The sequence below is a fragment of the Erythrolamprus reginae genome, chromosome 3 (genome assembly GCF_031021105.1).
Source record: "Erythrolamprus reginae isolate rEryReg1 chromosome 3, rEryReg1.hap1, whole genome shotgun sequence".
In the NCBI taxonomy this organism is placed as follows: domain Eukaryota; kingdom Metazoa; phylum Chordata; class Lepidosauria; order Squamata; family Dipsadidae; genus Erythrolamprus; species Erythrolamprus reginae.
The window spans coordinates 31,987,388-32,001,596 of NC_091952.1; the positions used below are offsets into that span (position 1 = coordinate 31,987,388).

The 14,209-nt window shown below is 35.2% G+C and overlaps 1 protein-coding gene across 6 annotated transcripts in view; it reads right to left on the reverse strand.

Moving 5' to 3' along the window:
- Nucleotides 1–14,209, reverse strand: part of RPN2 (ribophorin II) — a 37,815-nt gene that overhangs the window by 17,965 nt on the left and 5,641 nt on the right. For all 6 annotated transcript variants that reach the window (XM_070744732.1, XM_070744731.1, XM_070744730.1 and 3 more), the window contains exons 5-10: nt 13,708–13,783; nt 12,536–12,670; nt 8,123–8,299; nt 5,234–5,352; nt 4,801–4,906; nt 728–819 (exon numbers count right to left, since the gene is read on the reverse strand). In XM_070744732.1, the coding sequence (XP_070600833.1) occupies nt 728–819; nt 4,801–4,906; nt 5,234–5,352; nt 8,123–8,299; nt 12,536–12,670; nt 13,708–13,783 (705 nt within the window). The remainder of the gene's footprint in view (nt 1–727; nt 820–4,800; nt 4,907–5,233; nt 5,353–8,122; nt 8,300–12,535; nt 12,671–13,707; nt 13,784–14,209) is intronic.

A 14,209-nucleotide genomic window follows, 5' to 3' on the forward strand; every position in this document is an offset into this window, starting at 1 on the left:
GTTATACACCAAATGATAAGATTTCCAGTCGTGCCTGAACCCTAGAATACATGGGTCAATAAGGAAATGGGATCGTAACTAATTGGGGAGATGTGACAGGAAAAAAAATGCAACAGACAGCAAGGGGGAAGAATTGTTTATATTCCTCTTTATTCCTTAATATAATCTTCTTTGGAGGCTTTATGGCCCTTTCTAGCTAGATTACAAAGCATCATTAAAAGCATCAGACAAAATTCTTAAAAGATATTTAGTGCAAAGTAAGACTTACCAATTGTATAGTTGAATCACAAAAAAGAGAAAGATAATAGCTAGCTCACAAAATGAAATTGTAAAAAACAAAAGAAAAAACCCCCCAGTAAAAGCAGAAAGAACAATGCCACTTTCTAGAATTTCAAGAAGTGCAACCTCCCTTTACAACTTTCATTTTCAAAAAGAAGCAGGCTAGGATACAAGGAGTTCAGTAAAGAAATTAAAATAACAAATTCTGTTCAGTGTTCTGTTTGCTCTGGCTGTCTGAGTGGTTAAGGGATTAATAATCTGATACTTGAAATTTTTAAAAGACCAGTTGCTAAGAGTGTAAACACCCAACCATGCACATCTAGAATAAAACCTAATATTTTAAATCTCAAAATCGATTTATATAATTTATTTCCTTGATAACCTATTGGCAAAACCTGGATTTAGAGTTTTGACATTCAGTACTGAGTTGTATGTAGTGGTATTTTACCTGGTAGTTTTGGGTGCAATGCTCTGATCTTTATCCACAGTAAAGAGATCCACGTTTGTAATACCAACTTCAGTTGAGACTTTGACTTTCAACTGCAAACAAACAAACAAATAAATAAATAAACAATGAGTCATACACACACACACACAATTTATATACACAAAATATGCAACATTTTAAACAGATGATGAGTATTTTATTTGTGCATCAACTTTTTGAATTGCTACTTCCACACCCATTTCTTTTCTTTTTTGAGAATGTATTAAAAAGGGGTTTTTAATTTTGGATATAATTACATTTACATATTAATATACTACCATATATTTATCAATCATCAATCAACCCTTTCTTCCAAAAGACATTTTGTAACACTTTATCAATGATAGAGTTTCCACAAAATAGATAGCATAACATTATTTTGGAGAGGGGCGGCATACAAAGCTAATAAATAAATAAATGAATAAATGAATGAATGAATAAATAAATAAATAAATAAAATTCACTGACATGTTTGATTGCAAAAAGGAAATTTAAGGAAGCAAGAATATGATTAATTAGCTCCATTTTCTAATCACAGAGAATGCTTACTATGGTTCTCTATGAAGCACTCCGCAGGATTATGAGGGTTTTTTAATGTCTTTGCTTAAATTATAGTGGTTGAGATCAATCAGCTTCATGCATTTAAACAACAAAGGGAATGTCTGTCCTTAAAAGTTCAATTTAATTTATTGTTGTTATTTGTTAGTTATTGGAGCTTCATTACACAATGATGTTATCTTTTGCTCCCTTCTTCATTTCAATCTCTTCCACATTTGGGGCCATTTCAATTTTAAAGCGTAGGTTTTAATTTAAAAAAAGTTCATTCATTCCTTTTCTACAATAATAAGAATAGAATTCTACTTTATAATTCTAACTCATTTTATAATATTTGGATATCTAATTTGTTTCTTGGATTCAGGAGCTTTTAAAATACATATACTGAAAGGCATATGAGACACATTTGAGCATTATGTATTTTAAACCAAAGGTGAGAGAATGAGCAGCAGCATGTATGGAAGATGCTCAGCTAAAGATCATGAAATTAAGTCCCAACTGATAGCAGCCATTATACCAAAAGAATACAATAAAATAGAATGCACAATGAAACAATCAGCAAAAGCAATTTGAGCTACACAAAACATTCCATTCGAGTACAGTATTCCAAAGTCAGACCAGAACACCAAGAGTTTACTCCTGAGTTGAATTTGAATACAGTACTTGGCCACAGGGATCAATGGGAATTTGGAACAAGATTTTCTTCTCCTTTCCAGCGGCATAAAAATATATGAACAGAAGTCTGAATACTGTTTCTTATTTGATCAACAGCACATTTTACTTTGATTAAAATTTCCACAGTAAATCAGGGAGGCAATTATGAAAAACGTTTCATGCACGACACTTTGAAGATGACATTTGGGAATATTTAAAATAAGGATTTATCTTTTGTTTTGTTCAGCTTTGTCTACTGTGTTTGGCACATTACATTCATGCCCATGCATTAATGAATGCTGGAGAATATGGTATTTTTACTTAACTTATTAAACTTTATTGTTGAAATAATTGTTGCAACTGCTAGAGCACACAGTAAACTTAATAAGCAACCCACCTGACAGCTTTCTCCAGTAATAAAATGCCTTATTATTAAAGCTGTATTCTTACTAAGCCATCACTGTTAATGCATGGCCACTAGTACTCATTTATGTAGCCAGAGTGCTTCATAAATCCCTCTCTGATGTTTTAAGAGAGATTATTACTCCAATTACCACATTGATTTTGATATGTATGGCAGACCTTGGCATGTGCAAACAAGTGACTTTTAGCTGATGCATGCTAAGTGAGCAACAAGTCTTAAACGCTAATTTTTCAATTAAATAAGCAATTGGGGGCGTAAAGGGAATATCAAATATGGTAAACAAGTCTTGGGAAAAAATAGCACACATACGAATTGCTTCCAACTGCCATCCTATCACTTTGGAAATGACTTTAAAAACAAGAAACTCAATAGGAATGAAAAGATTAGACTGCAAGGGGAAAAAATCACAATGCACAATCTGGAAATTGTTTTGCTAAGATCTGTTAAAATATTAATGAACTGCAAATAAGCTACGGAATAATATTTGCTATTTCAAAATAAATATGTTTTATGTTTGAGTGTTACTGAATAAAAGTTTTTTAGGCCCCAAATTCAAGATGGGCAACTTGCTCCCTGATCTTAAAATAACCTTTTTTTTCCCAGTTGCTGAAACATCTTACAACTGCACTGCTGAAATTTCATCACAAAATGTATGGTAGTTTCCTGACATTGGTAGTTTCCTGACATTGGTAGTTTCCTGACATTGCAAGTCTCACAATATGTTTAATGCATTAAAATGATCCTTCAAAGGTTGTTTTGAAAATTTAGAAAAATAGTGAGCCATTCCATTTTGCAGATACCTTCATCCATTGAGTTCCTGAAAAACAAAAGTATCTCTCTACCCTATATCAACCCTTAAAAATAAGCATCCAAGTTTTTTTTTAACTCTGTGTGTGTGTGTGTGTGTGTGTGTGTGTGTGTGTATAAACACACATACAGAAATCAGCCGTAATGGGAGCATCAACACAGGTGTACCGAAAAATCACCAGCATGGATCACATATTGCATAATGAGAGCAATCACCCTAATGCACATAGTCAGCTGCATTTGGACATTGTTTGGCAGGATAGATACCCAGCACATGGGCAGCCAAAAAACAACAACAAAATGCACACCTTTATCGAATATGCATGCACAATGGCTACTTGAGGAATTTCATCCAACAAATGTATCACACCAGGGGCCAGCAGCCTGTGGAAGGCACAAGTGGAACATCAATGTGGAGGAGGCTCCCATACATACAAGGGGTGTCTGAAACTGCCGCACGCATTCTAGCACCATATGGGGGTCAAAGTGGCACACAAACTTGAACAAACGCTGAGGAAGAGAGTAATGCGCCCGAAAGAAGCTCTACAAAGGAGGACCCTTCCTCAATAATATACCGTATTAACTGCAGCAATTGTGCAAGCCATTATAGAAACATAGAAGACTGACGGCAGAAAAAGACCTCATGGTCCAACTAGTCTGCCCTTATTCTATTTTTTGTATTTTATCTTACAATGGATATATGTTTATCCCAGGCATGTTTAAATTCAGTTACTGTGGATTTACCAACCACGTCTGCTGGAAGTTTGTTCCAAGGATCTACTACTCTTTCAGTGAAATAATATTTTCTCACGTTGCTTTTGATCTTTCCCCCAACTAACTTCAGATTGTGTCCCCTTGTTCTTGTGTTCACTTTCCTATTAAAAACACTTCCCTGCTGAACCCTATTTAACCCTTTAACATATTTAAATGTTTCGATCATGTCCCCCCTTTTCCTTCTGTCCTCCAGACTATACAGATTGAGTTCATTAAGTCTTTCCTGATACGTTTTATGCTTAAGACCTTCCACCATTCTTGTAGCCCGTCTTTGGACCCGTTCAATTTTGTCAATATCTTTTTGTAGGTGAGGTCTCCAGAACTGAACACAGTATTCCAAATGTGGTCTCACCAGCACTCTATATAAGGGGATCACAATCTCCCTCTTCCTGCTTGTTATACCTCTAGCTATGCAGCCAAGCATCCTACCTGCTTTTCCTACTGCCCGACCACACTGCTCACCAATTTTGAGACTGTCAGAAATCACTACCCCTAAATCCTTCTCTTCTGAAGTTTTTGCTAACACAGAACTGCCAATGCAATACTCAGATTGAGGATTCCTTTTCCCCAAGTGCATTATTTTACATTTGGAAACATTAAACTGCAGTTTCCATTATACAGGAGGAACTGCAAAAAGACTAAAAACTAGGGTGCATGAACATAGACTAGTGGTCTAACGCCAGGAACTGATCCCAGATTTGGATGCATATGGAAGAGCAGGGTCATGGGTTTGACTTCCAAGAGATTTTCAACAACAAGAAATAGTTTTAATGAACAAGTTCCTTCCCAAAATAAAAAGGGGCTTAGAATATATACTTACCTCAACTTTGTTTGCTATAAACCGACTATCTCCATTAATGCTGATTGTAAAATCATAATAGCCACTAGCAGGCTTGACACTCATGAAATTCAGCTCAAAGACGTCTCTGTTAATAAAAGCATAGCTGTAAAATTGCAGAAAATTGGTAGCCCTACATATATAACAATTATTCAAAATTCCAGAAGATTGCACTTGCTTGTAACAGTGGCTCACAAAACCTCGAACAGCAAGGGAACAGAATAAAAAGTCACAAGATAATATTTGGAAACAAAACTAGGAATTCTAAATGTCAAAAATTTTTAGCTATTCACGAGCATTAGTGGATCCAGATCTATTTTTAATCTCTGTGTGCTTTCCACATTCTTAGGAAGAATGGGGATTTTCCAAGCTGAAAATGAAGAACGAAGGTTTTGAAAAACGATATTCTGCTTACCCAGACAGAGAAAAAGTAGACTGCTGAAGGACTGTGGCTTTAGTAGCAACAGACTTTACGTGATCCAAGGTTACAGTTGCTTGAGTTAGCGGCTGTGACATCACATTTGTTACTTTAAGCTAAAGAATGTAAAATATTTGTAAAATTATTTTTCATCCTCATATATGAAGACTATCAACAAAATAACAAATTCCAGGAAAAGAAAAAAGCTAAGGAAAAGTCCTAACAATCTTCTGTATGTTTTACTTTAGGTATTATTTCTGGCTTTCTTCCAGAAACTACATCTAATTAATGCTTTGTTATAGCTTTAATTCTTGTTATTTAAATTTATACTGCATCATATAGTACAACCTAAATTTAGTCTATCTTTAAAAATATTCCTTTCCCACTTATCCATCAACTAAGAGGATATGTTGTACCTCAAGACTGTAACACAGTTTAGACTGATGAGACCCATAATTCAATTTTCCATGTATTTTTATTTTTTGGAAACACCTCAGCTTCATTCTCTCACCCCTAAAGTTCCAAGCACACATTTTGTGTACTTCAAAGTACACAAAGTAAAAAAAAAATGTCATCATGACATTTAAAAAAAAAAATTTATCCCACCTTTATTATTTGTTTTATAAATACCTCAAAACGGCAAACATTGTGTAACATTCCTCTTCCCTCTGAGGCGAATTGATTCAAAGTCACCCAGCTGGGTATAAGGTAGGACTAGAATTCAGTCTTTTGGTTTAAAACCTTAGTGCTTTAACCACTAGACCAAACCAGCCCCGGCCCTCTGGAACCAACTCCCCCTGGAGATTAGAACTGCCCCCACCCTCCCTGTCTTTCGTAAACTACTCAAGACTCATTTATACCACCAGGCATGGGGGAGTTGAGATAGCTCTTCCCCCTAGGCCATTACAAGTTATGCATGGTATGTTTGTGTGTATGTTTGGTTTTATAATAGGGGTTTCTAGTTGTTTTTATTATTGGATTGTACAAGTTGTGTTTATTATTTTTGTTAGCCGCCCCGAGTCTGCAGAGAGGGGCGGCATACAAATCCAATAAATAATAATAATAATAATAATAATAATAATAATAATAATAATAATAATAATTATTATTATTATTATTATATATTAAAAAAATTACCAGCTACCAAGAAATTCAGAGCTTGGTATAATTTTTGATAGTAATAAAACAGTGCATCTCCACTTTGCAGTTTTTTCTGTCACTGTAGAACATGCAGGAACATTTAGAGCATCTCCTGGCCAATGGCCCAGATGTGTCACATGCTTGTCATGTCCATACCTACTTTAGTGAAGGGGGAAAAAGTCCCAATACATCACTTGATGCCGCCATGATGTGCGCCTGACATCTCTGATATAGAGCATCAACATCTTTCTGATCTATCTGCCTGCCCCTTCATGCCTCTACTTCACTTTGCTGAACTGCCAGGAATAACTTTGTAATGGGCACAGGCCCAGACAGTTGTAATGTTCTTAGCCTTTAACAATATGCTGCCAACAGATTAGATCAGGGGTCTCCAACCTTGACAACTTTAAGACTTGTGGACTTCAAGTCCCAGAATTCTTCAGCCAGCTTTGCTGAGGTTGAAGTCCAAGGTGGAGACCCCCAGTTTAGATAATAATCTACAAAATGGATAAGGAGGCTGACAGCTGCTTTCTTAATGCTCTATTTTGCTCCATTATCCACTGTTGTATAACAATGCATTATTAACACTGTAGATCACTTCTGATACAACTGACTGCATTGGTTTATTCAAAGAAGATAGCATTCCTTCTTAAATGTAATGGTTTGGTATTTTTGTCCAAATTGCTTTGTGGAAACTTGGATTGAGAGAAGTTTTTAACATTTACAATAGGTTTTTTTAAATGAATAATAAATAATAAAATAATTTTACAAGATTTATAATCAATAAATCAATGTTAAAGCACAGACACGGGCAAGCCAAAACAACCTAGAATAATCCAAAATATAAACACTAAAAACAATGACAAAAATAGGTGGGACACCTAAAACCACCATACGAATTTAAGGAATTGACTAGAAAGCAAACTCCTAAGCTTTGGTCATTCTGTAGGATCACTGGGAATTTAAATTTAAAAGGAGTGGGAGAGCTATTGCTGTCTATTCCTATCCTATTTAAAGAGGAATTCTAAAGGGACATTGGCACCTATTAAATAACTATCCATTAACAGGCTTCCGAGTTTATACCTGGAATCATAAATCGTACTGTGATGTTATGCATTTATGCATTTAGACTTATATACCGCTTCACAGTGCTTTACAGCCCTCTCTAAGCGGTTTACAGAGAGTAAGCCTATTGCCCCCAATAATCTGGGTCCTCATTTTACCAACTTTGGAAGGATGGAAGGCTGAGTCAACCTTCGGCCTACTGAGATTCGATCTGCCAAACTGCTGGCAGACGGTGATCAGCAGAAGTAGCTCGTGTTACTACACTCTAACCACTGCGCCACCGTATTGTTTTTACATATCACCAGGCAGTGATCTCTTAGCAGGAATCACTTGCTTCGGAGTAATTTTCCTAAATTCAGTTCAAGCTGTACTTTAAGATTGTGTTCAGTTTATCTCCAAAGGGGGAAAATAATAGTTGCATGGGAAAGTCATACTATATTTTAAAATCTCTCATTGTTTTTTTTAATGTAATTCCCAAGACATGACTTGGCATTTTACAATATGCATTCTATAAAATATTCTGAAATTAATTTTTGGTTCCCAGTTCATTATCAGAAGATAGATTGGTTCCAAAAATGTCAATCATTTCTTCTTTAACAATCAGTTATAGTATTATTTTCCCAATGCAAATATTTTCACTTTCTACTTCAGTATTAAGACATTCTCAATACAGTCACTGACCGTGAGTATTGGCTGATGGTGAGAAACTGTAGCAGGTCCTTCAGTTACAGCAATGACTGGCAAATGGTAACGATTCTGGGAAAGGGAGGCTGCAGCAGAAGCCACACTGAATGCTTCAGAAAGAATCTCGAAGTTTTTCTTGCTGAACACTGCATTCATCAGCTGCATGAGCTGATCCTGAAAATAAAAAAATAATAAGCAAAAATTGGTTTCAGCATTTTATCCTTTTAAGAGACAAAAAGAAAGGAAAGAGGAAAAATTAAAAAGCTATATTAGGTACAGCAAATCATTCAGCCAAATTTCTAAACATATCATTAAATCTTGAAATATTTATTATTGCTCAGTTTTCCATTACCTTGATAGAGAGCTAGTTCATAAACAGAAAATGAGCATATACTGTTGATCCAGTATTAGTCTAGGAATACACTGAAAAGTATTTTTTTTTGGGGGGGGGGGTTGTCCCTTATGTTCAAAATCTATAATCCTTCATACAGTAGTAAGTTCAAAGTTTTTGGCATGTGCAGTAATTATTTTCTGTGTTCATATTTTTAAACCCCATTTAAAAGAAATTAGAAACCAAGGGAACAAGCCGATGCCATATGAGTAAGAGCTTTATTCATAAAACGAGGCTGGTTTGTTTATAAAGTATGAAAAAATATTTTTTGAATTATTCTTATATTAAAACCATAAGAAATATACTTAACATTATATAAGATCCTTAGTTATTGATAATATTGCATATTCCAATTCTTTATTCTAGACCTAAGGTAAATCCCTACCTTAGCAATACTCTTTTAATAGTATATTTAAAAATATTGTAGACTTAGAATGACACAAAACTGGAGAGCCAGTTTCATGTAATGGTTAAGATATTAGGCTAGAAGCCAGGAAACTGTGAGTTCTAGTCCCATTTCAACCATGAAACCAGTTGTGTGACCTGGGTCACTCTCTCTCATCCCCAGGAAGATGGTCATGGCAAATCATTAAAAAAAAATCTTGCTAAGGAAAATGCAGGGACAAATCCAGTCAGTGTCCAAAAATGGAGACTGTCTTGATAGCACATATACAAAAAAGAATAATACGAAACTGTAAGACTGGGGTATTCTAAAGAAAAATTCAGTGATAGAGCCGAAAATGAGGAAAATTAAAACTTTAACTTAATAATATATTAAATTTAGAAAATCTAGGAAATTGCCCTTCTATTAAAAATGATTTTAATATTTTATCAATCTACTGAAAATACTGTAAGGTAATTAGTGTTGGAGTACTTAATAAATCAATCTAAAAGTAATATCCATTTTTATAATGCAGTGGATGTTAATCATCAATTTTTTATTTTTATCTGAAATTAAAACATTGAGATATGATATCTACAAATGAATTTTCCGCGGACTAACTATTCCTAGATACAGAGTTTCCCTTCTCCTAGAAGATGGTTTTCCCACTTTATCTACGTTTCGTGCATAGATTGCCCTCGCAGCTGCATTCTGCACGATCTGAAGTTTCTGAACAGTTTTCAAAGGTAGCCCCATGTAGAGAGCGTTACAGTAGTCGAGCCTCGAGGTGATGAGGGCATAAGTGACTGTGAACAGTGACTCCCGGTCCAGATAGGGCCGCAACTGGTACACCAGGCGAACCTGGGCAAACACCCCCCTCGCCACAGCTGAAAGATGTTTCTCTAATGTGAGCTGTGGATCAAGGAGGACGCTTAAGTTGCAGACCCTCTCTGAGGGGGATCAATGATCCCCCCCCCCCAGGGTGATGGACAGACAGATGGAATTGTCCTTGGGAGGCAAAACCCACAGCCACTCCGTCTTATCAGGGTTGAGTTTGAGTCTGTTGACACCCATCCAGACCCCAACAGCCTCCAGGCACCGGCACATCATTTAGATGTACTCAGAAAGGGAAAGTGCTATCACTGAGAGGACCAATGACTTGGCATGTCTTAAAGCAATGTTTGCATAGGGCATAGTAATCATAATTTCTAAGTCATTAAGAAAATGACTGTAAGGAAAAGAAAAGGTTTGTGAACCTTTTGGGAAGAGGGCATTTTAAATTCTAAATTCTATTTGTCCACATACTTCAAACAAAGACATTTTAGTTATTGTTATTTTTATTATAAAGAAAAGCTAAAGAGATAATTTTACCTACATTTTAGGTACCTAATCAAAGCATCACATTAAAAGCATTGAGGGTAGTTTGGAAATTTGTCAAATTTAATTTGGAAGTATATAAAAACATGCCCATATAATAGGCATAGCCTTATTAAATTACAAAAAATCCAAGCAGTTTTAATTTCTCCAATGAAATAGAATTTATTAACACAAGTTGTATATATATATAAAATCTTAAGCAGTTCCTGACAACACAATGCATAACTCATACCAAATAATTGCTTTTAATTGGACCAATTTGGGACGTTGGTATTTTTAAAAACACTTTATGACAAGCAGCCTATAACACATCACTGTAGCTTCACTTGGGTAATGTTTAAAACATGTGATTTAGTAAGCGTTGGTTTTGCAGCAATTCTTAAAAAGAGGGAATAGACTTGAGACCTTTCTAGTCCATTACACATTCCCAATACTAATTGGAAATAATAGGCGCTAATTATATTTTCAGTTCAGGGAAACATAAATTGGTGATTAGCTCTTAAATGTCAAGACAAAAGATACACTACTCAAAAAAATAAAGGGAACACTTAACAACACAATATAACTCCAAGTAAATAAAACTTCTGTAAAATCAAACTGTCCACTTAGGAAGCAACACTGGTTGACAATCAAGTTCACAGCTGTTATACACATTCAACTTTGTACAGAAGAAAGTATTCAATGAGAATATTTCATTCATTCAGATCTAGGATGTGTTGAGTGTTCCCTTTATTTTTTTTGAACAGTATATTTTTTACAAGATGACCTTAAAAAAGTTAATAAGTAATGTCTTTCTCCACGTTATAAATTTGAATAAATAAATAATGAGGTTATCTGATGTATTCTATTAATTAATACTTTTACCTGAAATTTATTGCATTTCTTTCCTTTCAATTTTTAAATTCAGTTTCCATCCTGTCATTGTGAATAGCCTAATCACACGTGACATCTGAGCCAGAATAACTTAATATTCCTACAGATTTCTAGTTTACCTGTAATTGTTGACTTTCTCATAAACTTAAAATTTGTATCTTTGTTAATTTTACAAACTGTGTTACTTTTCAGTGCACATCTAGATAATAAACATTTGATATCTTTTTCTGAAATCTTTGCCTGCGTAGTTTTTATTGGATTGATTTATGTTTTAAAGATGAAGGAGGACTCTAAATGGTGACTGAAGATTGATGAAGATTCTCAGTCATCTAGATACAGTTGTCTGGACATTGAATCATGGCAATTGGACTTCTTTCTTTTCAGTTTGAAACATTTTGCTGCTTTCAACCAAAAAGAAAAGAAATCCAGTTGCCATAACTCCCAGCGACAGTAGCAGTTTTTCCATATATGATGCTGAAATTATTTAACTTCAGAATTAAGGTAAGCGCATAAAAATAAACTATTTAGATTAAGTGCAACTCAGAGCAGACTTAACAGTTATTTTTCTCCTTTTTTCACACAAGAAGCAAAAACAAGAGGGTGGTTTTAAGATGCAGGCAGTACATGAGGCCCATCCCTAGGGTTATTATACATTTACATTGCCATCTTTAACATCTTACAGTCGTGTGTCTATTTGTTATCTACAGAATTCAGGGGAGGACACAGTACTCTTTTTTTTTAAAAAAAACTGCATTTTTGGTTGAGAATGTGAATGCAGTATGGGGATCATGTACATTCTCATTTACAACCATAATTGAGCCTGAAATAATGGTCATAGGTCATGGTGATATGACTATATTTGATTTTATGATGTTTTTGCAGCAGCAGTTAAGCAAATGCCACAGCTGTTAAGTGAACCTATTTTCCACCAAAAAGGTGCTTTTGCCGGAATGGAAAGCAAATGCTCAGAATTAAGGGCACAGAAGCATGGGATGTGGCAAATGGTTATAAGAGTGAGCCGGTTGCCAAGCACTTAAAATGTTATCACATGACCACATGTGCCATTATAATTCTGAAATTGGGTTGTAAGTAGCTCTGTGGAGATATGCTGCAACTTTGAGCTAAGCAACTGGTCCTTACATAAAGCAAGGACTACCAATATTTGTATTGGGGGTGGGAGGAGTGCAGATGAACTCTATATTGTTAAGACACCATTCTGCTTGTATACTGGCATTAAAAACTTAACATAGACAAAACCCGGAGAGTTAAATATATATTATTACTAATTTATAAACTCATTCAAATCTTGCAACAGTCCAAATTCAGCTTCAAATTTATAGTCCTTTATTCTAAACCATTATAATAGCAGGTTCCAAAAGTTACCTACTTCTTTTATTGCTGGCTCAGTGCCAACATGGTCTGAGAGTCTGTACGTGGCAGCTACAAATAATGCAGTTGCTTCAAGCCCTTCTTCAAATTGTAGATACACTCCTCCTAGATCATCCAAGCGTGCAACAAGATCCTACAAAAAGATGACAGGAAATAATTTTACACCTTTAAACATAGAAACATAGAAGATTGACGGGAGAAAAAGACCTCATGGTCCATCTAGTCTGCCCTTATACTATTTCCTGTATTTTATCTTAGGATGGATATATGTTTACCCCAGGCATGTTTAAATTCAGTTACTGTGGATTTGCCAACCACATCTGCTGGAAGTTTGTTCCAAGCATCTACTATTCTTTCAGTAAAATATTTTCTCATGTTGCTTCTGATCTTTCCCCCAACTATCCTCAGATTGTGACCCCTTGTTCACTTTCCTATTAAAAACACTTCTCTCCTGAACCTTATTTACACACTTCTCTCCTGAACCCTTTAACATATTTAAATGTTTCGATCATGTCCCCCCTTTCCCTTCTGTCCTCCAGACTATACAGATTGAGTTCATTAAGTCTTTCCTGATGAGTTTTATGCTTAAGATCTTCCACCAATTTTGTAGCCTGTCTTTGGACCTGTTCAATTTTATCAATATCTTTTTGTAGGTGAGGTCTCCAGAACAGAACACAGTATTCCAAATGTGGTCTCACTAGAGCTCTATACAGTGGGATCACAATCTCCCGCTTCCTCCTTGTTATTCCTCTGGCTATGTAGCCAAACTTTCTACTTGTTTTGCCTACCGCCTGACCGCACTGTTCACCCATTTTGAGACTGTCAGAAATCACCCTAAATCCTTGTCTTTTGAAGTTTTTGCTAATACAGAACTGCCAATACAATACTCAGATTGACTTTGTTCATCAGATGATTGCAAAAGGGGATCACATGACTCTGGGACACTGCAACCATCCTAAACAGGAGTCAGTGGCCAAGTGCCTGAATTTTGCTTACATGACCAGGAAGATATTGCAATGGTCACAAATGGTGAACAGTGACTAAATAAATTATTGTAAGTTAAGAACTACCTGCATATTGTTTTAAAAATTGCCTTAATACATCTTATATGGTAAGTTAAAACAGAATAAAGCAGAAGGGTGCATTATAACAAATAAATCTAAAACAAACCTCTATTTCTTCCACAATACTTCTTAAATCTGCCTGCTGGGATAAATAGGATGCAGTTTGCAACGCCTGAATTGTTCTGAAACATCAGAAACCATGAAACAATCATTCTGTTGCATTTTGAAACAACATTAACATTAATATATGATCCTACCAATTATGAGTGGATTGATCTCAGAATTGCCCCCACCCTCCTTGCCTTTTGTAAGGCATGGGGGAATTGAGATATTCATTCCCCCCAGGCCTATACAATTTATGCATGGTATATTTGTGTGTATGTTTGGTTTTTAATGAGGGTTTTTAGTTATTTTAAATATTAGATTTGTTATATGTTGTTTTATTACTGTTGTTAGCCGCCCCGAGTCTATGGAGAGGGGCGGCATACAAATCAAATCAAATCAAAATTAAAAAAGAAATATCTTTTAAAAATAGCACTAACAAATTGGTATTCATGTGGTAAAAATGTTAATTATGTTGTTAAAAAGTTGTATGATTTGATTAAAGT